A 27,559-nucleotide genomic window follows, 5' to 3' on the forward strand; every position below is an offset into this window, starting at 1 on the left:
ATTCTCTTCATTTTACAACAGAAGACTTCAACGAGAAGTCACTCTAATCATTTAAGTGTTAAAACTTGGATTCGGTCTGCTCATCTCCAAAGCTCGAGTACTTCACCACTCTGCTATGCTCTTCTTTAGAAAGTGGATTTGAAGATCCTGTGGTAGCATCAGATGAGTTTAAAAGTCAAGGAGAGGTAGTAATTTCCTTACCTTGGTGATCCTCTCCCTTACCCTTCGCTCCTCACATCTCCTCTCCTCTTTTCTCTCCATCTCTTCTTTCTTTTCTTCCTTACCTTCCTTCTTTTTTTTTTTACCTTCCTTCTTTTATTTATAATTGTGATAAAGTATATATAACATAAAATTTACCATCCTAACCATTTTTTTTTTTTTCCCGTACGTGGGCCTCTCACTGTTGTGGCCTCTCCCGTTGCGGAGCACAGGCTCCGGACGCGCAGGCTCAGCGGCCATGGCTCACGGGCCCAGCCGCTCCGCGGCATGTGGGATCTTCCCGGACCGGGGCACGAACCCGTGTCCCCTGCATCGGCAGGCGGACTCTCAACCACTGCGCCACCAGGGAAGCCCCATCTTAACCATTTTTAAGTGTATAGTTCAGTTCACGTTTTTGTGCTACACTCTCCAGAACTCTTTTCATCTTGCAAAGCTGAAATTCTGTACCAATTAAACAGCTCCAAATTCTTCCCCTCCCCACAACCCTTAGCAACCACCATTCTACATTATTTCTGTATGAGTTTGACTACCCTAGGAACCTCATATAAGTGGAATCATACAGTATTTGTCATTTTGTGACTAACTTACTTCACGTAGCATAATATCTTCAAGGTTCATCCGTGTTGCAGCATGTGTCAGAATTTCCTTCCTTTTTAAGGCTGAATAATATTCCATTATGGTATATACCACATTTTGTTTATCTGTTCATCTGTCGATGGATGGATTGCTTTTGCCTTTTGGCTATTGTAAATAATGCTGCTATGAACTTGGGTGTACAAATATTTTTTCAAGACCCTGTTTTCAATTATTTTGGGTATATACCCAGAAGTAGAATTGCTGGATTATATGGCAATTCTATATATTAAAAAAAAAAAGAAAGATATTTAAAGATATCAATCTCTTGGGAATCCTCTTAGTAGTAGTAACGATGATCTATGTGTAGAGGACAAACTTAGGCAGAAATAGGCCTTCCCTTTAATCTGAAAATCTAAGTAGATTTGAGGGCTAATTAATTTTCATGGTTTTGACAACTTGGAATGAAGATCCTCCTGCATTTAGGCAGGTTCCCTATATTCTGTGAATCTCTAAATTTGATGGTATTTTTTTCTTTATCACCTGTAGTCTGTTCTGTACTTTAAAAAAATCTATCCAAATCTGTTAATTCTTGGAGGTGTCACTGAAGTCCCATGAAGTTTTTCCCTAAGTGCATCAACATTCATATAAATACCTCTCATGCTGTATTTGATTCTTTATTCTCTTTCTTATCTGACTAGTCATATAGCTTATTGTTTGTCCCTTTCTAGATGGTAAACTCCAGAAAATTTAAGCCAAATCTTATACTACTTTTCTGTTTGCATCCTCCCCCCCAAATCTCTGCCACCAAAAAAAGAAAAACAAAGAAAAGCACCACCCCCCAAAGAAATTACCTGGATAAATAAATGATTCACTGTCCTTAGAAAGTACATTAGAAGTATCATTTAACTAACTGTTGTTGCTGTTGTTTTCACTGTGACCTTATGATGTGCCAGGCCTTCTGCAAGACAAAGACAAATACAACATAGAGCCTGGTCTCAAGATGCTTTGTAGCCTAGCAAGGAGGTATTTATGTACAGAACTGTGTGGTGAGTGGTATACTGGTGTTCCGAATGTTGTTCTGAGGCAGTATAAAGAGGGATACCACAGATAGTTCCTAGAGAGAGTCAAGGAAGACTTCAGAGAGGAAGGGGATATTTGAGTGTGGCCTTCAAAGATAGGTAGAATTTGAGGGGCTAAGAAGAAAGAAGAAAAATATTTTATGCAAATGAAAGACAACTACAATGTTATGGACATGTTCATCACTTGTTTAAGGAAGTAAGGTTTTTTTTTTAATACATTTATTTATTTATTTATTTTTGGCTGTGTTGGGTCTTCGTTTCTGTGTGAGGGCTTTCTCTAGTTGCGGCGAGTGGGGTCCACTCACTCTTCATTGCGGTGCGCGGGCCTCTCACTGTCGCGGCCTCACTTGTTGCAGAGCACAGGCTCCAGACGTGCAAGCTCAGTAGTTGTGGCTCACGGACCTAGTGGCTCCGCGGCATGTGGGATCTTCCCAGATCAGAGCTCGAACCCGTGTCTCCTGCATTGGCAGGCAGATTCTCAACCACTGCGCCACCAGGGAAGCCCGGAAGTAAGGTTTTTTATGATTAGTTTGAAACAGATTTTTATCCCTAAATTTCACACATTATTTTAATATTAAACTTTCTTTTATTTATTTATATATTTATTTATTTATTTGGTTGCACCGGGTCTTAGTTGCGTCAGGTGGGCTCCTTAGTTGAGGCTCCAGGGCTCCTTAGTTGCAGCTCGCAGGCTCCTTAATTGCAGCACATGGGATCCTTAGTTGTGGCAGGTGAACTCTTAGTTGCAGCATGCATTTGGGATCTAGTTCCCTGACTAGGGATCGAACCCAGGGCCCCTGCATTGAGAGCGTGGAGTCTTATCCACTGTGCCACCAGGGAAGTCCCAATATTAAACTTTCTTAAAAGCAGACTTTTTAAAAAAAAACCTCAGTGATAGTTTTCAGATGATGAAAAAAAAAAAAGAGGAGTGAGTTTCAGAATGGAGAGCGCTTATTACAACACAGATGTTTTCTGTAAATAGAGTTGGAAAAATACTGTCAGTGTGTTCTTTGTATATAAATGTCTCTTTTAACTTATCCATGCAGGATCTGAAAAGGAAAGCCACTTCTCTTTCATCAATCACGAGGTACATGACAACAGAATCATTGATGCACTAGGAAGAGAGTTGGGTTCCAAATCTCACTAAGTGATCTAGAAGAGGGGAGAGACAGCCAGTGTTCTGCCTCAGTTCTTCTGTTCAGGGTTCCTGTGGCTCTGAGTGTTTTGCTTCTTCCTTCCCCTTCTTATGTCTGGCTACTCTGAAGCATTGTTTCTTTGAATTTTAAGATAAGCTGTGATGTCTGTTCTATATTAACACTAAACTTCTGGGGCTATTGTCATGTCAAAGAATTTCTGGAGATTGAAGAATTAAGTAGATTGTCATGATTTCTACTGGAATTTCCACTTGGTCAACTGGAAATAATATACTGAAACAATACTCTGAAAGTCCATAGGATGATGACATTTTTGCATAGCAAGTCCCTGTTGTGCATGATCTGAAGTGAATTTTTTTTTAATCATTCTTTTTTTTAAAAAATTTATTTTATTTTTGGCTGAGTTGGGTCTTCGTTGTTGCACAGAGGCTTTCTCTAGTTGCGGCAAGCAGGGGCTACTTTTTGTTGCCGTGTGCAGGCTTCTCATTGCGGTGGCTTCTCTTGTTGTGGAGCACGGGCTCTAGGCACGTGGGGTTCAGTAGTTGTGGCACGTGGGCTCAGTAGTTGTGGCTTGCAGGCTGTAGAGCGCAGGCTTAGTAGTTGTGGCGCACGGGCTTAGTTGCTCTGCGGCATGTGGAATCTTCCTGGACCAGGGCTCGAACCCGTGTCCCCTGCATTGGCAGGTGGATTCTTAATCACTGCTCCACCAGGGAAACCCTGAAATGAATTTTTTTTTAACCAGAAAGTAATGAGGTCCTTGGTACTTAATAACTTTTCTACTGCCTCATTCATAATTCAGTAGGAAACACATATCTAAGTGAATAATTGAGCTTTTTTTGGGTAAGGCAAAATATTTTCTCTGATAGTCTCATTTTGCTACTACTGACACCACATTTAGAGGCTGAAAACATAGTTAATTTTCTTGCAAGTATTGTGTTTCTTTTTAAACCTGTTGAGTGTGCATTGAAATTATAAAATAATATTTTTATATGTAAAATAGATTGAACCTACAGAGAATGAATGTTTTAGAAGTAGACTTTGCTCTGTGCATATGGGTAATAGTGTGAGTGGTGTGGCTCATGTTTTTATATCTGACTTGAGTGTGTGTAAATAATTATAAGGTACTTTGTGTTGGGTTACTACAGTATTAGCTCCAAAGGATTCACTGCCTTCTTTCTATATTTAACATGCAATACGTTTTTTTCTTATAGATATACATTTTATGGTGCTTGGGGGAGATTTTGAGGATGTGGGTTTAGTGTCCTGTAAAGACAGTTTTATAGTTCATTATGTGTTATATAAGGCTTATGCATGAATCTTTTCAGTGCACAATTAAAATTCCACAGAAGAGACTTTTTCCTTTCAGTTTGCTAAGACTCAGCAATGTTGGCCTTAAGAAACCAGCCTAATAAATTTTCCCCATTTTTTCCTAAGGTTTTTTTTTTTTTTATTTTAAAGACATGATTTCTTGAGGTATTATTAACAATGTGTTTCTAGCCAGTTTAATGTGAAACAATTTTGGTCTTCGATGGAATAAATCTTTGTTAATGGAAGTGAGATCCTAATGTAATCAGAGTTTATAGAAAAACATCCCTTACCATGTCTATTTTATCTAAATTGGCAGTAAAACATCTTGGCATGTTCTACACCTGGAGGCTTTGACCTCATTATATAGCTGCCGCCCTTGAGCCTCTTTTTTTGTCCCATTTTATTTTCTAGGTGCGCCACCGAGCTTCTGGCCAGGTGATGGCTCTTAAGATGAACACTTTGAGCAGTAACCGTGCAAACATGCTGAAAGAAGTGCAGCTCATGAATAGACTCTCCCATCCCAACATCCTTAGGTAATGGCTTTTCCTTCCTTCTGGGGATCAGTGAGAAAGCTGAAACATTATTGGAGACTTGTTAGAATAGTATTAAAAGCTGAAAAGAGGGATTCAAGATTTCATGCTAAATCTGTCTTGCTGGGATTTAGCTGTGCTCTAGGTCTTTTTCTAGCTACTGAGACTTAGTTTTCTGGTAATTAACTGCATTTAATAGGGCAACTTGGGACTTCCCTGGTGGTCCAGTGGCTAAGACTCCGCCCTCCTAATGCAGGGGACCTGGGTTTGATCCCTGGTCAGGGAACTAGATCCCACATGCCGCAACTAACAGTTTGCATGCCACAGCTAAAAATCCCTCATGCCGCAACTAAAAGATCCCGCGTGCCGCAGCTAAGACCCAGCACAGCCAGATAAACAAAGCAAATAAATAAAATATTTTAAAAAAATAAAGCAACTTCCTTATGTCTCTCAAATTGCTTTACTCTTAGTAGCAGCTCATTAGAACTGTTGTTACCTATTGCTGAATTGGTAATTTATCCAAGAGAGATGATTTTAGTTGTTATTTAATTTTCTTAAATTGGTTTAGGAGGAATCATAATTAAATCAGTGAAAATAAAAATAAAATTATGCCCCCAGGCTATCTACTCTTAACTGTTAGCACTCACTTGAGGAGACATAGTTTACCTTTTTAAAGGAGAATTATTCGTATGTATAATAAGGTTATACAATCATTGCTTTCTAGTAATTAGTACAGTCAGCTCTCCATATCGGCAGGTTCTGCATCCACAGATTCAACCAATCACAGCCTGAAAATATTTGGGAAAAAAATTCCAGAAAGTTCCAAAAAGCAATACTTGAATTTGCTGTGCCTAGCAACTGTTTACATTGTATTTACAACTATTTATATAACATTTACATTGTATTAGGTATTGTAAGTAATCTAGAGATGATTTAAAGTATATGGGAGTATATGCATATGTGTAGTTATATGTGAATACTATGCCTTTTTATATAAGGAACTTGGGCATCTGTGGATTTTGGTATCCTCACAGGGTAGGGGGTGGGGTGGTCCTAGAACCAATGCCCTGCAGATACCAAGGGGTTACTGTATATGAATCTTTCTCACTCTATCTTGACTTTTTCTAAGAAATAAATTTATTTATTTTTGGCTGCATTGGGTCTTCTTTGCCGTGCACGGGCTTTCTCTAGTTGCGGCGAGTGGGGGCTACTCTTCGTTGCGGTGTGCGGGCTTCTCATGGCGGTGGCTTCTCTTGTTGCGGAGCATGGGCTCTAGGCATGCAGGCTCTAGAGCGCAGGCTCAGTAGTTGTGGCGCAAGGGCTTAGTTGCTTCGCGGCATGTGGGATCTTCCCAGACCCCGGCTCTAACCTGTGTCCCCTGCATTGGCAAGAGGATTCCTAACCATTGCGCCACCAGGTAAGTCCCTATCTTGACTTTTTTTTTTTTTTTTTTTTGCGGTACGCGGGCCTCTCACTGTCGTGGCCTCTCCCGCCACGGAGCACAGACTCCGGACGCTCAGGCTCAGCGGCCATGGCTCATGGGCCCAGCCGCTCCGCGGCATGTGGAATCTCCCGGACCGGGGCACGAACCCGTGTCCCCTGCATCGGCAGGCAGACTCTCAACCACTGCGCCACCAGGGAAGCCCCCTATCTTGACTTTTTAGTGAGGGGAGTATATTTCTAAATGAAACCAAATAAGAAAATTTAAGTCAATATATTATTAAAGTAGGGCATATGTGTAAGAGAGTTGGAAAAGTTAAAAGTGCAATTTACTTAGGGTTGTTTAAGGCTAATATTTATATTGGACTAAAGAGAAATCATGTAACTTAAGTATGACTTACATGTGTGGTCAGTGGTAGAAAATTATGGAATTAGATTATACTGATTAATTGAAACTTTATACCTTTGTATAGAATTATTGGCTTCCTAGTCCGCTACAGAAATGTTCAGCCAGTAATTTTATTTATTTATTTAAAAAATAAATTTATTTTATTTATTTTTGGCTGTGTTGGGTCCTCATTGCTGTGCATGGGCCTTCTATAGTTGTGGTGAACTGGGGCTACTCTTTGTTTCGGTGTGTAGGCTTCTCATTGCGGTGGCTTCTCTTGTTGCGGAGCATGGGCTCTAGGCACGTGGGCTTCAGTAGTTGTGGTGCGCGGGCTCAGTAGTTGTGGTTTGCGGGCTCTAGAGTGCAGGCTCAGTAGTTGTGGTGCATGGGCTTAGTTGCTCCGTGGCATGTGGGATCTTTCCGGAGCAGGGATCGAACCCGTGTCGCCTGCATTGGCAGGCAGATTCTTAACCACTGTGCCACTGGGGAAGTCCCAATAATTTTATTATGACTTTTTTCCCTACCCACAAATCAGATTAACAATTTTTTGAGCATCTAGTATATGCCTAGTGATGTCAGACATCAAAAAGGTATACGTAAAATGGAATGTCTGCTAGCAAGGAATTTGCACTCTAATTGGAGATCTAGGACTTACATACATGAAAAGAGAACTAATAAAATCAGCCAGGACGCTACCACTTGGGTAAACTCTTAAGTCATATAGAATTTCAAAGGAGTCGGAGATCATATTAGCTTGGCAGAGTCAGCAAAGCTTTCTTGGAGGAGGTTGACTCAACCTGGAACTTGAATTTTTTTTTGAAGATTTATTATTTTATTTTATTTTTGGCTGCATCGGGTCTTAGTTGCAGCACATGGGATCTTCCTTGCAGCTCATGGGCTTCTCTCTAGTTGTGGTGCACAGGCTCCAGGACGCGTGGGCTCTGTAGTTGTGGTGCGTGGGTTCCAGAGCATGTGGGTTCTGTAGTTTGCGGCACGCAGGCTCTCTAGTTGAGGCATGCGAGCACAGTAGTTGTGGCTCACGGACTTAGTTGCCCTGTGGCATGTGGTATCTTAGTTCCCTGACCAGGGATCGAACCCTCATCCCCAGCATTGTAAGGCGGATTCTTTTTTGTTGTTTGTTTTAAAGACTAGGATTTAGTTTCAGTTTAAGGAGAACACTTATTTTATTTTTTCGGCTTCATAGGGTCTTCGTTGCTGTGCGCGGGCTTTCTCTAGTTGCAGCGAGCAGGGGCTACTTTTCGTTGCGGTGTGCCGGCTTCTCATTGTGGTGGCTTATCTTGTTGCAGAGCACAGGCTGTAGGCGCACGGGCTTCAGTAGTTGTGGCACATGGGCTCTAGAGCGCAGGCTCAGTAGTTGTGGTGCATGGGCTTAGTTGCTCCGCGGCATGTGGGATCTTCCCAGACCAGGGCTCGAACCTGTGTCCCCTGCATTGGCAGGCAGATTCTTAACCACTGCATGACCAGGAAAGTCCCAAGGCGGACTCTTTACCACTGGACCACCAGGGAAGTCCCTGGAACTTGAATTTTAATAGGATTTTAGAAGATAGCGAAGGAACTCAGAAAGGAGCAAAATAATAATAATAAATAAAGCACAGAGGTAAAAGCGCAAAGCTTTTTGAGGAGTCAGTGAATTAAAAACCCATTTGGTTATGGAGGGTGCGGGCGAGGAGAAAAATAATGTTCCTGCTGTGCCAGAAACCCTTAAGAAAAAGTAAAGGAATTTTGCAGAGCTGAAGACCAAGTGCCTGGGGAAAAAGTTTGCCCAAAAGATGCTTCAAAAGGCAAGGATGAAGCTTGTCTATGAAGAAGCTAAGCGCTATCACAAAGAGTATAGGCAGATGTACAGAACTGAGATTCTAATGGCTAGGATGGTAAGAAAAGCTGGCAACTTCTATGCACCTGTGGAACCCAAATTGGCATCTGTCATCAGGATCAGAGGTCAGTGGTGTGAGCCCAAATGTCTGAAAGATGTTACACCTCCTTACCTTTGCCAAGTCTTCAATGGCACCTTTGTTAAGATCAACAAAGCTCCATTTAACATGCTGAGGACTGTGGAACCATATATTTAGTGGGGGTAACCGAACCTGAACTCAATAAATGAATTCAGGTGTGGTTATGGCAAAATCAACAAGAAGCAAATTGCCCTGACAGATAATACACTGATTGCCTGATCTCTTGGTAAATATGGCATTATCTACATGGAGGATCCTATTTATGAGACCTATACCATTGGAAAATGCTTCAAAGAAGCAAACAACTTCCTGTGACCCTTCAAATTATCTTCTCCGTGAGGTGGAATGAAGAAAATGACCACCCATTTTGTAGAAGGTGGAGTTGCTGGCAACAGGGAGGACCAGATCAACAGCTTGTTAGAAGGATGAACTAAGATACCTATGATGATTATTTTTGTGATCTGGTCAGTTAATTAACAATGACTGCTTTCAGATTGAAAAAAAATTTTTTTGGACTAATAATAACAATGAGAAAACCACCATTTCTTGAAGTCTTTGTCCTATGCTGCATGCTTTACCTATTAAAAGATTTAATCTTCACAACGATTCTCCCTTTAAGAAACTGAGGCCAAGAGATTATGTGTTGGCTGAAATCTGTGACTCTGAGGTCTGGGCTCTTTCTACCATGCTTCTAGAAGAACTCTTTCTATCATGCCTCTCCTAGAGGATTTGATGGGATAGTACTGGTAGATAAACATGGAAAGGTAGAATTGGGCCAGACTATTCAGAAATGTTTTGCATAAAGCCAAGAATATTTTATTTTATGCTTTGTGTATTGAATTCTGAGCAGGGACTAGATGACAGAGGGTAACTGGTGGCAAATGTGGAATGGTTTAGTGTTGGGGAGACTGGTAGCCAAGAGATCTGTTAGGGGGCATCTACAATGTTTGAGAGTGGGATGGTTGAGTCCTGATTTGATGTTCTGCTTAGGAATTTTTTTAAAAAATAAATTTATTTATTTATTTTTGGCTGCATTGGGTCTTCGTTTCTGCGCACAGGCTTTCTCTAGTTGTGGCGAGCAGGGGCTACTCTTCGTTGCAGTGCACAGGCTTCTCATTTTGGTGGCTTCTCTTGTTGTGGAGCACGGGCTCTAGGCATGTGGGCTTCCGTAGTTGTGGCACATAGGCTCAGTAGTTGTGGCTTGCGGGTTCTAGAGCGTAGGCTCAGTAGTTGTGGTGCATGGGCTTAGTTGCTCTGAGGCATGTGGCATCTTCCTGGACCAGGGTTCAAACCCGTGTCCCCTGCATTGGCAGGCGGATTCTTAACCACTGCGCCACCAGGGAAGTCCCTGCTTAGGAATTCTTAAGCTGATTATATTTTCATCTTGTTTAAAAAGTAGTATTTTTATTGTCTTATTATTATTGCAGAAGGGATACATCATCACTATGGAACATTTAGAAAATAGAATTAGCAAAAACAGGAAAATAAAAATTTTCCTTAATCGCAGCATCTAGGGATCAAACTAATGTTAACGTTTGGCGTATTTCCTGCCAATCTTTTTTATTCACCACTTCTTTTTTTTATTCTCTTCACTATGAACTTGACTGGTGATTGCATGGGAAGATTGACTTTAAACAAATTTTATTCCATGACAGCAAAATTTAAAAATATAGTTGTTATAGGGACTTCCCTTGTGATCCAGTGGTTAAGACTTCGCCTTCCAGTGCAGGGGGTGCAGGTTCGATCCCTGGTTGGGGAGGTAAGATCCCACATGCCTCGTGGCCAAAAAACCAAAATATGAAACAGAAGCAATATTTAACAAATTCAATAAAGACTTTAAAAATGGTCCACATCAAAAAAATCTAAAAAAAAATAAAAATATAATTGTTATATAAGAAGTAGAATAGTATAATATAATGATTAAAAACAGGCTCTAGATTCTAGATTAAGCTGCCTGGATTCAAATTGTGGATCTTGGGAAAGTTACTTAACCTCTGAGATCCTTAGTTTTCCCATCTATAATGAGGTAAATTACAGTAAATCCCTCATAGAGTTGTTATTGAGGATTAATTTAGTCCATATAAAGCACCTGGCTTGTGTTAAGTGCCCAGTAAATGTTAGCTATTATTATTAGTTTCTTTTCCTCTGGCTAGTTTTTTAAATGTCTCATTGCATCCCGTCTGTCTTTTATCATTCATTCACTCACCAAGCATTTGTTGAGGGTCTGCTGCTGTTTTTTGTCTTTTTAAAAAAAATTTATTCATTTATTTATTTTGGCTGCCCTGGATCTTAGTTGCGGCACTCAGGATCTTCATTGCGGCATACAGGGTCTGTTTTTTTTTTTTTTTGAAGCATGCATGAGGGATCTAGTTCCCTGACCAGGGATCGAACCTGGGCCCCCTGCATTGGGAGTGCAGAGTCTTACCCGTGGACCACCAGGGAGGTCCCTGCAGCTGTTTTTAATACATTCAAGGGTTTTCTGCTAGAATAATGCTGTTGAATAGAATAGAACTTTCTGAAATGATGGAAATGTTCTTTATCTGTGCTGTCCAATAGCCACATGTGGCTAATGAGCATTGACGTGTGGCTAGTACAAACAACGAACTAAATTTAAATTACCCCATGAAGCTTAGTGGCTACTATATTGGACATCCTGGCCTACAGTCCATGTACATCTTTGCTCTTGTTTCACTAAATATATATGTGTTTCAGCCTAGAAACGTGGTGGTGTGATGAATACCATTCCTATTCTGATGTCACCTTGATCTACTTTCTTAGCCTATCTCTTTTGCTCAGGAATGACACACCTTTCCCTTTTATATAAAAAATCATATTCTTTGCTGTCAGCTAAGTTTTCTAATATGTAAAAGGTAGTGTTAATTCTATCTTGATCTTTACAGTGAACCAACAAATGAGATAATGTACATAAAGCCTATGGATCTGTTATAATCCACAGTAAGCATGAAAATTATTATGATTATTGTTAACCATGGTGGGTTTGCACTCTGATGGTGACTTTTTTGTTCTGCATAAGCCATCTGTCTCAAATATAGTGCAGTTAAAAGCAGGGACATGGATTACTTTTTAAAGAAGTTCTAGTTGTTTATATCTTTCATGTTTTTGTGTCTTTACTTTCACTGTATATTTTGAATACAACAAAAGGAAATTATCCTACTAGGGGCCTAGCGCAAGCAGAGTCCTCTTGGCTTTTGTTACCCAGAGGAGTACTATAGCAGTAGAAACATTTTTTATACTTCCCTAGGATGCCTTAAATATCAAACTATGCATAACTATGTTCCAGTCTCAAAATTCTTAGAATTTTTATTTCCTAAATGCTTTTCAAGTTGTCTTAGAAATTTATTGTTAATACTTTATATTTTTTATAATTCAAATTTTTTGTTACTGTTTGTTAGTATGGCTCTTAGTCTATTTTCAAGCTGTTAGTATAGGTTAGTTAGTTTTTATAGGTGCAAAAGCTGAGGCAGAAGTATGAACCAAAGTTTCCCCTCATACTGAGATTATGAGATTTAAATTGGGACGAATCCATCTCTTGGAACCCTAGGATTTTCACAGATATGCCTCCTCAGGGGCTTGGCCCCAGGAGGGAGGTTGTTGAGCAGCTGAGGCTTTCGTTTTCCATTTTTGCTTCATCCAGCCAGAGTAGCTTCACTTTGTATCTGTTTTATATTGAACTTCCATTTAAGAATTTTGAAGAAAAGGTCTCCACTTAAAACAAAGAAAACGTTGAAAATTGCTGCATTAGTGATTTTGAAGGCCTACTTGGGAAAAAAGGGTATCTGTATGACCTGCCAGATGGTGGGTATCTAATCCTCTGGGCATGGCTTGGTCCTCTGCTGCCACAGCTATTTTGTGCCCAGCAGGAGTGAGTGAGCTGAATTTTTGCAGTTTTATTTCTCTCTTTTTCTTGACCCCAACCTCCCTACTTCCTCTTTTCCTTTTATCTTTCTCCCTTCTAAGATTTCTAGTTGGAAGGAAAGGAGTGGGCCTGACGAGTCATAGAGGCAAGTAGGTGTGTATATTTTGTTTGTGTGTATGTATTTTTTTTAATACATGGATACAGTTAAGATTGGTTGTTTTATCATCAGTTGCTCTAATTTATCAGTTTAAAAAAAGAACAATGAAGTGCTTTGTTGAGTGCAGGGACTGATAGTTTGGGCCTCTTGTGAATAAGGTTGTTTATGCCAGGAAGTCTTACGCTCAAGATCTGTAACCCAATACCATGCCTTGCTCACTTCCACTCCCCAATGGCCTTTTTGAGGACCTGTACCAAGATTTGTTCTCATACCTCTTTGTTATTCTTCATGCCATGAGAAATTTAATATTTCTTTTAGACTCCTTGTTCACATTCTCATACTTACTTTTCTTTAGGTCACATTCTGAATTTATTTTCCTATCTACCAATTTTTTTCAGAATTGTTTTAGCTCCCCTTCAGAATCCATTTGCAACAATATGATTGCCATTTTGTTAAAATGAAGAATATGCTTTCAAATAACCAAATATTTGTTTGGAGCTACTCAGTCCAGCCCTGTGCTAGGTAATATCATGGTGAATAGAAGAGAAGTAGAGGGCTGTCTCCCAGTCTCCTGAGGAAGCAAACTGTACATCTAGGAAACAGATTAATATCTGCTAATGCTATGAGGATACGGCAGGGTATTTTCCCAATCTCAGCTATTAAGAGAGCACTCTTTCCAGTTACCCATTATGAAAATCCCAAAGTCATCTTTGGTTATTTCTTTTATTCCTTGCTTCTAATCAGAAGCTAAGCTCTTGATTCTAAATCTTCAAAGACTTTTGCATCTGTTCCTTCCTTTATGCATCTGTCAATTCAGTCCTCTTCACTTTTGCCTGGAGTGAGTTATTTTTCCTATCTTTTTGCCCATCTTTCACTCTTCCTGATACATAGCTCTAATTGTATAGCTTATTTCTTAAAAACCTTTTGTGGCTCCCATTTATTTCAGAATTGAGTCAAAAATTCTTTAGGCTGACAGCTAATGTCTGACCTGTTTTTCCAGCCTTATCTTCAACTATTCCTCTTATGCATTTAACACCACTCCATGATTTCCTAATTGTGTTCTCTTGGACAAGTTATTTGACCTAACACCAATCCACGATTTCCTAATTGTGTTCTCTTGGACAAGTTATTTGACCTCTGGGCTTTGGTTTCTCCTTTTGTTAAAAGAGGGGAATGGACCAGGTTAGAAATCACATTGAGTTAATGTTGAATAATTTTTATTTTATTTTATGTTAAAATATTTATTTATTCATTTGGATGCGCTGGGTCTTAGTTATGGCACGTGGGATCTTTGTTGCTGCATGTGGACTCTTAGTCGCGGCATGCAGTCTCAGTTGCAGCATGCATGTGGGATCTAGTTCTCTGACCAGGGATTGAACCTGGGCCCCCTGCATTGGAAGCACAGAGTCTTAACCACTGGACCACCAGAGAAGTCCTTGAATAATTTTTAAATGATCAGGTTTGAAAAATATATTATCTCAGAGTATGTGTGTGTGTCTGTGTGTGTGTCTGTGTGTGTGCTGTTCAGAATAAATGGGAAGCATTTAAAAATGATGGATTGGGACTTCCCTGGTAGTCCAGTGGTTAAGACTCTGTGCTTCCAATGCAGGGGGCCTGGGTTCAATCCCTGGTCAGAGAACTAGATCCCACATGCCGCAACTAAAAGATTCCACATGTTGCAACTAAAAGATCCCATGTGTTGCAACGAAGATCCCATATGCCTTAACTAAGACCGGCTCAGCCACATAAATAAATTTTTAAAAAGTATTTTAAATAGGGCTTCCCTGGTGGCGCAGTGGTTGAGAGTCTGCCTGCCGATGCAGGGGACATGGGTTCGTGCCCCGGTCTGGGAAGATACCACATGCCGTGGAGCGGCTGGGCCATGGCCGCTGAGCCTGTGCGTCCAGAGCCTGTGCTCCGCAACGGGAGAGGCCACAACAGTGAGAGGCCCGCGTACCGGAAAAAAAAAAAAAAAAAAGGTATTTTAAATAAATAAATAAAAATGATGGATTAAGGTGCATCTTTTTGATTTTATCATTGAAATCCTAGTAACTAGGTGAGTGTCGATATAGCCCTCAAAGCAAATTTTATAATACTAGCATATTGGTAAGGGGGGGTCTTAATATTGTTTTCTCTTCTCTGTACTAAGGTAGAAAGTCTAATGGCTTAGGAATTGAGTCTAAGTTCTAATTTCATATAACCAGAAAGTTTCTGTAAAATAAAATGTGGAATAAGCGTCAGTACTGTTTATGTCATCATCTGTGGAGAGTGAAGTAGTACAACCCCAGAAAGAAAGTGATTTTAAAAAAATTTATTGAGATATAATTGACATATAATGGAAGATGATTTTTAATATAAACAATGGCTACCATTTATTGAGTATGTATTATGGACCCCCGTTGATCGTTTTCCTACCCCGCCCCCATATTTTACTTTCTAGACCTCTCCCATCTCAGCAAATGGAATTGCCATTCATCTGCTATTTAGGCCAAAAACCTGGGTGTCATCCTTAATATCTTTCCTTTACACCCTACCTCAAACCTTCAGGTAGTTTAGCATTATCTTTAAAATATGCCCTGTCTGCCTACTACTTACTACCTCCACAAGCCAGCATCCTAGCTCAGTTCCCCTCTTGCCCCATGGTAGCCAGATTGAACTTTAAAAAGGTAAATCAGATCATACCATCCCCCACTGCTGAATTTCCTTCTGTGACTTTTTGTCACCCTTCAAATGAAATCTAAACTCTGGGCTTTGATGTACAAGGCCTTAATTTGTCCTGCCTGCCTCTCTGACCTTATTTCTGATCACTCTTCCTGTAGCTTACACCATCCTAACCACCACCCTTACTGACCTTTTTGTTTCTCAAATGCACCAACCTCTTTCCTACTTCAGTCTTTGTACTTTCTTTTCCCATTTCCTATAGTAATATCTTTATCCCAGAATTATTTGGCATGCTTCTTCTGAGATATCCCCTCCTCATAGAGACTTTTGTTGACTAGCCTGTCTAAAATAGCCATCCAATATCACTATTTATCCCCTCATTCTGCTTTGTCTTTATAGTTCTTATCATCTTTGAAAATATCTTATTTATTCATTTGTTTACTTATTGTTTATAGCCTCCAGGGTAGAGTGAGCTCCCTGAGGGTAGAACTTTATAATGTTCACCACTGTATTGGGTTGGCTAAAAAGTTTGTTCGGGTTTTTCCATAACATCTTATGGAAAACCCGAATGAACTTTTTAGCCAACCCAGTATTTCCAGTGCCTATAAAATAGTATCTATAGAAGCAGGTACTACATAGAAGCAAGCCAGTTTGCATCACAGAAACCTACAAAACTTAGAGTTCACCTCTGGATCTGAAGGTGGATGTCAGGCTTGGGCTGAAAATAGGAGGACTATTGAAAGTCTTTTCAGGAATAACTGGGCCTAAAAGTCACCATCCCCATTCTTTGCAACAATCAGTTAAGTCTCACCCACCCCGACAAGAGATGAATTTTTATTTTGGGGAAAAAATTGAACCAGAATGTTAGAATGCTTACCGACCTTCATACTAGGTAAGCATCTAAAATGACAGCAGATGGGAAAGGAACGTTATACTGAGAAGAGGGAGATGAAGGGATTGTCTGCATACTGAATGGTGAGGCTCTTGAGACTTCTAGTCCTCTTCTATCACGTTGCTCTTAAGCAGGTAGGAATCATCTGCCTCCCACCCACACCCCCACCACCTGCCAGGAAATTGGTGGATTTGGAGAAATTGAAGAGCCCCAAGTAAAAGAAGAAAACTTTAAAATGTAACTACCAAAAAACCTTCTAATTATGATCTTCTAAATATATATCCTTCCAGGAGAGGTTAGAGAAGGAGCTGCATCAATGAAACAAGAATGGTATACTATAAAATAGGAATAATTAGAGAACCACAAAGATTCTCAAAGATTCTTGGAAATTTAAAAATATAATTATTTATTTATACATAGTTCTATATGATTATTTAGTTATGGTTTTATTTAAACCATTTGACTAGAAGGCCAAGGAGATAAAGTTGAGGAAATCATCCGTTAATGGAGAAAAGCCAAAGATGGAAAATAAGAGAGAAAAGATAAGAAAATTAAAGGATCAGTCTAGGAAGTCTGTTTTTGACTAATACAAGAACATTTTCTACAACTGAAGAGCATGAACTTCCAAAGTGAAAGGTCCTACCAAGTGCCCAGCACAATGAATGAAAAAAAAGACCCACCCCAGAGCATATGATTATGAAATTTTAGAATATGGGCAATAAAAATAAGATTCTAAGCACTTCTATGGGCGGGGGGGAATGAGATGCCATATAAAAGACTGAAAATTAAAATGGTATCAGACTTCTCAACACCAGCTCTGGAAGCTCTACCGATGGAACAATGCTTTCTGAGAGAAAATTATTTCCTACTTAGAATTCTATATCCAGTCAAACTACCAGTCAGGCATGAGAGTAAAGACATTTTCAGACATGCCACATTTTGAAAACTTTGCCCTTGCAAAAGCTTTTCTTTTGAAGCTTCTGGGGGATGTATCCCATCAAAAACAAGGGGGTAAACAAAACAATTAAGTAAAAATAAAAAGGAAGGTGTAAGATCTGGAAAGAAGGGTGATAGCAAGACCCAGGGTGACTGCTGGATAACAGTCTAGAGAATAAGCAGTCCAAACTGGAGTGGGAGGATCAAGAACTCTAGGAGAAATATTGGGGAGTGGGGTTTAAGGAAAGAATTCATGGATTTCCAGATGTGTTTGACATGGTGGACATTCATATTCAGAAGAATTTTACAATTCTGTTGGAGACTTTGGGAAGAATTAATGGTAGGCATATAGTAACTAAGCAAATGAAAAATTAGGCAAAACATTAAAAATTGTGCAAGAAATAAAATGTATTCATAATATATTACTTGGCTTAGTAGTGCTTATAATCAGTCATAATAATGCAAATGCTGAGTTTTTGTTTCTCCTAAATATTGATTTTACCCAAAATTGTCTTTTACCCAGTATTTGAAAGGAAGTAATTTAAGAGGGTGGAACCCTCAGCTTCCACACTGGAAAGTCAGTAGAAGGTCAGAAATAGCAGTATAAGTATGTTAGCTAGAGCTGTATTGGTAAATAGAAGAAACAGTAAAAGAATTGTTACTTACTCAGGGGAGTAGGATTCAGTGGTGATATGGGCAGCCCTGGGTTCTATTTTCATTATATACCTATTTGAAGCTTTGTAAATTATAACTGAGGAAAATTAAGTTAGGAGGCAATTGCAGTCATCTAGACAGAGCTTGGACTATGGGTAGCAGTGTAGGTGGAAAGAAGTAATTGGATTCTGGATATTTTTGAAAGTAGAGGCAATAGAATTTCCTAATGGATTGGGTGTGGGATATTAGCACAAGGAAGCAGGAATCTAGAATGACTCTTACTTAGGTTTTTGACTTGAATGACTGGGAGAATTGAATTGCCAGTAACTACATTGGGGAAGACTGAATAGGGGACAGGTTTGGGGATGGGAGATCAGGAGATATCAAGTTGACGGCTGGGTAAACAAATCTGGAATTCAGAGGAGAGGTTCAGGATGGTTGTGTCTCTTAGTAGTTAGGGGACCTTAAGTAAGTTATATAACCTCTGTAATCTCAGTTTTCTCATCTGTGAAGTAGAGAATAATAATAGTACTACTGTACAAGGTTGATGGTGATGCCGAAAACTTGGCCTCTCTGCACTGGTGCCAAATCGAATCTCGGAGACAGAGTTTTGGGTGAAGTGAAAAGGAATAGCTTTATTGCTTTGCCAGGCAAAGGGGGACACAGCGGGCTTGTGCCCTGAAAAACTGTGTGTCCCAACCTGGGGAGATTTGATGAGTTTTATAGCAGTGGTTCAAGGGTGGGGTTGCTGATAAGGATCAGGGTGTGTACAGGGCCTGCATGCCTTTAATCTGGCCTAGGTGGTCTCCTGATGAGCTTCTTGAAGTTAATCGAACTGTGATCTTCTCTGGAATGAAGAATGCTAAGTCTTCCATTTGTTGGGGGTTTTAGTTCTGTAGAAGAGCTCAAAGATATTGTTATGTGTATCCCTTGAGGTGGAACCAGGGCCCTGCCCCAAGGCTGCACTTTGTTTTTCTCTCTCTCTTTTTTTGGTTTAAAATAATTTTTTATTGCCCAGGGTATTTTTTTCTAGTGTCTTATTTTGTTTGTTTGTTTTCTTTTTTAATAACTGTAAATTCGAGCTTATAGAAGCTTGCCTTTGTCTTGAAAAACAAAACAATAAAGCTTTTATATCAATTGCTAACCTGGTCTCATTTTAAGAGAATGATGGGAGTTATCTTTTAAGAGTAAAATTTATACCATGAATGATGCAGGTCTAAGTCTGATGGTACTAAAAGGAGACAACAGCATTGTTGACAAAATTAAAAATAATCTGCTGGTGGCATTTGCAGAAAAGAAGCCCTTGCAAATATCTAAACAACAGTAAACTCTGTTAGGAAATTCTAAAGTGTTTTATGGGCCAAAAAGGGAATGAGGTTAGTAAAATGCCTCAACAGAGTTTGAATAAAATACTGGATTTGAGAGTTACTGGAACTTGGATATGTAAAAATAGGTTGTAGGTTGGATCATGCTTACAATGGTCTCAAGTTCAAATAAACTACTGTGACAGTACACCACTTCACAAGTCACACTCTTTCCCAGGGGCTCTTCTTTTCCCTCAGTAGGTACTGGCAGAAGATGTGCTTAGTCGTTTTCCAGTGTAGATGCCTAGCCCCAAAGCCAAAACATGGGAGAGGAAGAGAGATGGAATGAACACCTTAAGAAATTCTTCAGAGAAAATCCCCCCTTTTTTCATGGCTCCACTTTTCCTCATGCTTAAGGAAATGGAATGTTTAGGGTGCCTGAAGTGGAACTCCTTAGGTGGAACGTTTTCAGGTCTACTGAACCAGTCAGATACCCAGTCTACGATTTTCTTCAAAGAATTCACTTCTTTCTCTCCTTCTGCAATTTCTTTTTCTGTCTGAGAGCTATGGTCCCTGCTGGTGTGCATTTCCACATCAAACATGATCTGCCCAACTTCTTGTGGGGAAGGACTATCTCAGTGAGAACTGCCTCTTGAACTACTCTGTCCAGATTCATGTTGTGCATCCAAAAGAATCTTTTCCATATCTCCATTGTGGATAGAGGATGAGGAGGGTACATGTTCTAGCCCCCCATTTTTCCCATTGCCATTGTCATTGGCCTTGCTGCTGTTCATGGGGAGCTCCACCTCAGCTCCACGCTGAGGCCGGCTGGTTGGGGCAGAGACTGTTCACCTTCCTCACAGTTGTTGTTGTCTGGGGCTGGTGGCTGCTGTACTGAGACGACATTGTCGCAGCAGGACTGTCTGGTTCTCAGGCAGCAACACTAGACTTTGTTTCTTTTCTTTTCTTTTTTTTTAACGAATATCTTGTTTTTTTATTTTTATTTATTTTTTATTTTTGGCTGCATTGGGTCTTAGTTGCGGTACATGGGCTCTCTAGTTGAGGCGTGCAGGCTTAGTTGCTCCGCGGCATGTGGGAATTTAGTTCCCCAACCAGAGATCAAACCTGCGTCCCCTGCATGATTCTTTACCACTGGACCACCGGGGAAGTCCCCTGCACTTTGTTTCTTGACTGCTCCTCCCTTGTCTCTGCATCCCCTCCCTTCCCAGATTAGCAGCTGTTTGAAAGTCTTCTGTGCCAAGGAGCCCCACAAGGTCCTACTCGGTTTCACTGGGAGGATTAAATGAAATAACATACATAAAGAACTTATCATGGGACTTCCCTGGTGGTGCAGTGGTTAAGAATCAGCCTGACAGTGCAGAGAACACAGGTTCAAGCTCTGGTCGGGGAAGATCCCACATGCTGCTAGAGCAGCTAAGCCCGTGCGCCACAGCTACTGAGAGCCCGCACACCACAACTACTGAAGCACGTGCGCCTACAGCCGTGCTCCACAAAAGAAGCCACCTCACCACAGGGAAGAGTAGCCCCTGCTCACCGCAACTAGAGAAAGCCTGCACACAGCAATGAAGACCCAACGCAGTCAAAAATAAAGTAAATAAATTTATTTTTAAAAAAAAGAACTTATCACAATGCAAGGCACTAAATCTTAGCTATTATTTTTATTACTGATGCTGCTATTATTATAATCATCTGAAGCATCATATAATAAGGCTGTATAGCATAAAGCTTAAGAGTTAAGGATCCAAACAACAATAAACAGATAGCGTATTAAGCAAAACAAAGAGTTAAGGATCCAGTCCTGACTGCCATTTGCTAGTTGTGTGACCTGGGGGAAGCCACTTAATCTGTCTTCAGTTTCATCTGTAAAACGGAGATAGTAGTAGTACCTATTACATAATGTCTTCATAAGGATTAAATGAGGTAATTCCTATAAAGTATTTAGAACAGTGTCTGACACGTTATAAGTGCTCAGTAAATGTTATCTACTATTATCATTATTTGTGAACTCCTTAAAGAAAGAACCATCATGTTTATTTCTATGGCCCCCACTTGATCCTCATTGCCTGGCACTGTGCTTAGTATATATGTGACAGGCCGTAAAAAAAAAATTTAAGTGTTTATCTATGGAGACTACAAACCTTGCACTTAGTATTTACTTGATACCTGCCTGTTGTATTGAATTCGGGAAGAAATAAATCATTGGGAGAGTGTTTCAGAAGTATGCTCACATAATTTGAAGTTTGTGTTTATATTTTGCTATTTTGGTGTGAGTTTATGAGGAATTGTAGACTAAAGGATAAATTTGGGAAGGGAAAAGAAGCTTTTTCAGTGCTTGGGGAGACAATCTATATACTTGGGTTTGTGGATTTTAGTTCTCCTGAACTAAATGGATTTAAAAAAAAAAAGCATTTGGGGAACATTTAAAGTCACTGCACATATATGTATTAATAGTTCTGCCTTTGTCAGGAGACTTGGTATTTTGCTGCTTGCATGGCAGTTTTGAGCAATGTGGTTTAAAATTTTCTATGAAATAATGAAAATACAGAATGAATTCATTCTTAGTCTCATTTTACTTTCAGTTGTTATTCAAGATAGAGAATATTTTTCTCTCAGAAATCTAGGATGTTTTTATATTTATTAAACTGGTTTAATATTTATAAGCAAGCAGATCTAATTTAAACTTTTTATATATTTGTATTGTTTCACTAAGAAAAAGTAAAATTTGACCATGAACTTGATTTGTCCTTTTGTTATTATATATAGTGCTATTGACATGATCTAGTGATGGCTGCGGAATGTTTATTCTGCCTGTAGCTATCTTAAAATTGGACTATAAAAACCATGGAGAGGGCTTCCCTGGTGGCGCAGTGGTTCAGAGTCCGCCTGCCGATGCAGGGGACACAGGTTTGTGCCCCGGTCTGGAAAGATCCCACATGCCGCGGAGCAGCTGGGCCCGTGAGCCATGGCCGCTGAGCCTGCGCGTCCGGAGCCTGTGCTCCACAACGGGAGAGGCCACAACAGTGAGAGGCCCTCGTACCGGGGGGCGGGGGGGGGGGAAACATGGAGAGAAAAGAGAAAGCCAGACTGAACCAGCTTTGCTTAGTGTCACCTGATGTGAGGCTCTGGTGGTTAATGTCTGTTCAGCTGAGTTTTCCTTATGAGTTTTCGTATCTATGACCTCGCACAACCAGTTTTCCATGATGTAATACCTCTAAAACACGTTTGAACTGCAGCAAGCCTTACCCAAGGATAGTACTCCTTTTTTTTATGGATCTAACATTCATAGCTCTTTTGGGCCTTGAGTTCTGAGCCATTTCCCTCTCTTCTCCTTTTTGATTATTGGTAATTTTTTCTAGTCTAAGAGAGCATTGGTATCTTTGCTTTATTTGGGAGTAAGATGCAAAGCAGTTCATTTTATTTTTTTATTATTATCTTTTAATTAATTAATTAATTAATTTATGGCTGCGTTGGGTCTTTGTTGCTGCACGCAGGCTTTCTCTAGTTGTGGCGAGCAGGGGCTACTCTTCACTGTGGTGCACAAGCTTCTCATTGCGGTGGCTTCTCTTGTTGCGGAGCACAGGCTCTAGGTGCGTGGGCTTCATTAGTTGTAGCACATGGGCTCAGTAGCTGTGGCTCGCAGGCTCTAGAGCTCAGGCTTAGTAGTTGTGGCACACGGGTTTAGTTGCTCCGTAACACGTGGGATCTTCCTGGACCAGGGCTCGAACCTGTGTCCCCTGCGTTGGCAGGTGGATTCTCAACCACTGCGCCACCAGGGAAGCCCCACACTTTAATATTTTACTGTAGGTTTATTTCAGGCCTCTTAATTGTTTTTTTTACCGAACTTTGGAGTCAGACATTTTTCTGGAAAGACAAGTACAGGTCAGAAGAACTCTTAAAATATGGATGGTGCTTTTATTGCTCAAAGTTGGCAGTAGAAAGACTTTTAAAGCTAACCAGTAAGATTTTCATTAGTTTACAGATAGATAGTTTTTTATGAATCAAAATGAAATTATTATTGAACCACTGGCCTTTTTCTTCCATACTGATTGTCACAGAACAAAGCATAGGCTTTGGAGCCTAATAGATCCAGATTCCAGTACCTTCTCTAATCTTTGTCAAGTCACTTAAATACTCTGAACCTCATTTTCCTAGATGATAAAATGGGGGTAATTTCATCTCAGGTAGTACCTATAAAACACCTAGCACAGTTTCCAGGTATATTGTAGGTGAGCAATAAGTAGTAATTTTCTTGACAGCTTTGATACAATGGCCACAGACCTCTTACTAGGTCCTGTTATGCAGAATTGAAGAGGTCCAAGTTTGACAGTAACGTCAGTGTTTTGTTTTTCAGAATGAGGATAGATAGATGTGTTTTAGACTATAATCACACCTCTCCCTCATTCTTCTGTTTAGGTAATAAACTTTTGAGAAGGCATAACATTTAAACTTTAATGTTTAACTGTGAGCTTTATACATAACTGAGAGTTCAATAAATATTTGACCCACTGGATGTAAATGCCACGAAGGAACATAATAACATTATTATTTTCCTTACGCTTGTTTAGAAAGAGTCAAATTCCAAAGTCTATCCTAGATCTGTGAGCATTATAACATAGAATAGTGACCCATAAATTTTTTTGGTTATGTATTATTAGTTTTCTATGGCTGCTGTAGCAAATTGCCACAAACCTAATGGCTTAAAACAACATAAAAGTATTATCTTACAGTTCTGTAGGTCAGAAGTCTGATGGGTCTTACTGGCTAAATTCAAGGTGGGCTATGTTCCTTTCTGGAGGCTCTAGGGGAGAATCTATTTTCTTTCTTCAGCTTCTAGAGTCTGTTTTGCATTCCTTGGCTTGTAGTGCCCTTCCATCTTCAAAGCCAGCCAAGGCCAGTTGAGTCTTTTTCACATTGAATCCCTCTGATACTGACTCTTCTGCCTCCCTCTTCCACCTTTGAATACCTCTTGTGATTACATTGCACCCACTTTGCTAATCCAGGATAATCTCCCTAATTTAAAGCGAGCTGATTAGCAGTCTTAATTCCATCTGCAGTTTAATTTATTCTACTTGCCTACTAACATAACATATTCACAGGTTCTAGGGATTAGGACATGGACATCTTTGGATATCTTCTGTCTTCCATAGTATCCCATTAGGAAAACATTTTTGAGCACATCCCCAGGTGCTACGATCAACCCTTATTAAATATTAGTAAAACTTAATTTCTCTTTTTCATATTAAAAAAAAGTAAAAATTCTAATTTTCTTTCCATTCTTCAGTCTTGCTCATTCCCCAGTTTTGGAGACTGCTGGCTAATAGTAGGGCCTTGAAAGGTCCTGCCTTGGAATAAGATTTTTTTTTTTTTTTTTTTTGCGGTACGCGGACCTCTCACTGTTGTGGCCTCTCCCGTTGCAGAGCACAGGCTCCGGACACGCAGGCTCAGCGGCCATGGCTCACGGGCCCAGCCGCTCTGCGGCATGTGGGGTCTTCCCGGACTGGGGCACGAACCCGTGTCCCCTGCATCGGCAGGCGGACTCTCAACCACTGCACCACCAGGGAAGCCCTGGAATAAGAATTTTAACTTTTAATTGAATTCAGTAAATATTTACTGAGCAGTAACTATGAACAAGGCAGTATTTAAGGTATATATAGAGACACAAAAGCTTGTTTCTTACTCATGTTCCAGTCCAATGCATGTTGCGTGGAGGTTGAAGGGGAGCTCTTTTTAACCTTGGACAGGGCCTCAGTTTCCTCTACTGGGTCTTCTGCATCTGCTGGCAGACGAAGGAATAAAGTATGGAGGACAGTGTTGAGGTTTTTAATGGGACAGGCCTGGAAATAATCACTTCTGCCCCTATACCGCTGGCCAGAACTCAGTTTTATGGTCTTAACCAACTAGGAAATGTAGTCTACTTCAGGAGGAAAAAAGGAAGTGAACAAGTAGCCATTCCCTTCCATACGTAACATCCCTGCCCTCAAGAATCCTCTGACTGAGTGGAAGAGGTGGACGTAGCTAAAACATGTAGAAGGCAGGCCTGATAAGTGTTACAATAGAAGTTTAAATGGAGTGATATGAGTGTATAGGGAAGAGAAAGATTAATTTTGATTAGAAAGGTAGACTCATTCTAGCAACAAAATGAAAGTGGAAATGGGAGAATTCAGGACATATTTAGGAGAGGCAGATTATATAACTGAAATGTAGAGAATGCAGGTCGATGTAATAGATAAGGTAAGAGAGGTTGGGGTCAGATCATTCAGACTCTTGAATAACACGCTAAAGAATTTGGACTTTGATCAGGGACTGTGAGCTGCCACAACAATTTTTTGAGTAGCCAATAGCTTCTTAAGTGGAGGGGTTGTGTCTTAATCATTTTTATATCCTTTCTATAACTATATGGAGAGGTAATATAACATTGTGGTTAAGAGCACAGACTTTGGGGAAAAAAAAAAAAAAAGCACAGACTTTGGGAATTCCCTAGCAGTCCAGTGGTTAAAACTCCATGCTTCCATTGCAGGGTGCGGGTTTGCCCTTTTCGGGGAACTAAGATCCCGCGTGACACGTGGTGCGGCCAAAAAAAAAAGAGAGAGAGCACAGACTTTGGAACCCACTGTTTAGGTTTGACTCCTGGCTCTGCCACTTATTAGCTGTTATGACTTTGGGCAAGTTACTTAATTTCTCTGAGCCTGTTTCTTCATCTATATGATTAGGTTAATAAAAGTGTTACTTCGTTGGGTTATCATGAGAATTAAATGAATACAACGTAGGACATACCTGGTGGCACAGTGGTTAAGAATACGCCTGCCAATGCAGGGGACGTGGGTTCGAGCCCTGGTCCGGGAAGATCCCACGTGCCACGGAGCAACTAAGCCTGTGCGTCACAACTACTGAGCCTGTGTGCCACAACTACTGAAGTCCGTGCACCTAGAGCCCGTGCTCCATAGCAAGAGAAGCCACCGCAATGAGAAGACAGTGCACAGAGGCAAAGAGTAGCTACTGCTCACTGCAGCTAGAGAAAGCCCACGTGCAGCAACAAAGACCCAACACAGCCAAAAGTAAATAAATAAATTTATTACAACAGTGAATATAACATAAAGTACTTAGAGCAATGCCTAGATGGTAAGCGCACTTTGAGTTAGTTGTTATCATAATTATTATGATCATTACCAGTGCCTGGCACACAGTGGCACTCAGTAATTTTTTTTTTTTTTTTTTTTTTTTTTACTCAGTAATTTTTGAGTGGTCAGAGTTGTGTTTTAAATTATCCTGCAAGTGTTTATATACTGTCATATGCCAGGCAAGGGAATGCTATTAAGAAGCTTATAGTCTAGTAGGGGAGATATAAGGTATATTATAAAACAGTTAAAGGTAGAAAATGATGATGCTATAGCAGTGTGGTGTTGATGGAGTGCCTTGGTAATTCAGAAGCATGCTCGGTCAAAAATACTTCTACTTAGAGGGAGCCAAAGTCTCTGGTCAAAGTCTAGTTTACCAGTAGTATCAGAGTTGGGAGTTTCCTGTTGTAGTCTTACTAACTTTAGAGTAGTGATCAGCTAGCTATCCTTGGTCTACACTGAGCCTTGCCACTCAACATGTAAGTCCATAGACCAAGCAGCATTAGCATCACCTGGGAGCTTTTTAGAAATTCAGAATTTCAAGTCCCCCCTGACCTATAGAATCTAAGTCTGCAGTTTACATGATTTCTAGGTGATCTGTTTCCACATTAAAATTTAGGAAGCACTGGTCTAAAAAAATCAAAAGCAACGTGAATGTGTGTGTAATATGAAATTAAAAATAACAAAGTTGAGTAATCTAATCACTCACTCTCAAGCATATCCATTAAGAAAGTGCTCCCTTCCCGAGCTAAGTAATTTTACCTTGCATGGTTTTGGGTGGTGGTAGTGGAGAATAAGAATCAATCAGAATGTAACATTTTTTAGATCCTGTCTCTTACCAAAAGTGATTTTAAGGCTCAGCCACAGTTCCGATTTTCATTAAAGAAGCAATAAAAATTTCAGTAAAAACTTATTGTTGATATGAAATGCTTTTCTAGGCATAAATCTCTTCCCTGTTAAGGATGAGTTATATTTCCCTTTTAAAGTATATTCTGTTTATAGCAACTGGAATGATTAACTCTGCTCAAGCTCTTCTTCCAATATAAAGCTAATGCCTGTCTCAGCTTGCCAGCTCTGTAACACCATTTTCGACATGGTGGTGGTGGGGAGGAAGTGGGGGTGAGGAGGCCTGGCAGAAAAGTTTCACATAGAGGTAGAATTGTGCGACACCACTGTGATGTGGCGATGAGAGTAGGAAGTGGGGAAGACTGTCACATGAAGCCAGTGCCTGCCTGAATGTGTCATCTGTGACATCTCTGTGGATGATGTGGTCAT

The 27,559-nt window shown here is 40.2% G+C and overlaps 1 protein-coding gene and 2 pseudogenes across 3 annotated transcripts in view; 2 read left to right on the forward strand and 1 right to left on the reverse strand.

Annotated features, from left to right (window-relative positions):
* TESK2 (testis associated actin remodelling kinase 2) overlaps positions 1–27,559 on the forward strand; it is a 130,088-nt gene that overhangs the window by 57,101 nt on the left and 45,428 nt on the right. The window contains exon 3 of the mRNA XM_082648505.1: positions 4,748–4,869. Within this exon, the coding sequence (XP_082504631.1) occupies positions 4,748–4,869 (122 nt within the window). The remainder of the gene's footprint in view (positions 1–4,747; positions 4,870–27,559) is intronic.
* On the forward strand, positions 8,365–9,101 carry LOC309833861 (large ribosomal subunit protein uL30-like; annotated as a pseudogene). The gene has a single exon. The product of its transcript is annotated as a large ribosomal subunit protein uL30-like (transcript).
* Positions 19,403–19,957, reverse strand: LOC309831603 (BCL2/adenovirus E1B 19 kDa protein-interacting protein 3-like; annotated as a pseudogene). The gene has a single exon. The product of its transcript is annotated as a BCL2/adenovirus E1B 19 kDa protein-interacting protein 3-like (transcript).

This window comes from Grampus griseus (assembly GCF_964374135.1).
Source record: "Grampus griseus genome assembly, chromosome: 1".
NCBI classification, from domain to species: Eukaryota; Metazoa; Chordata; class Mammalia; order Artiodactyla; family Delphinidae; genus Grampus; species Grampus griseus.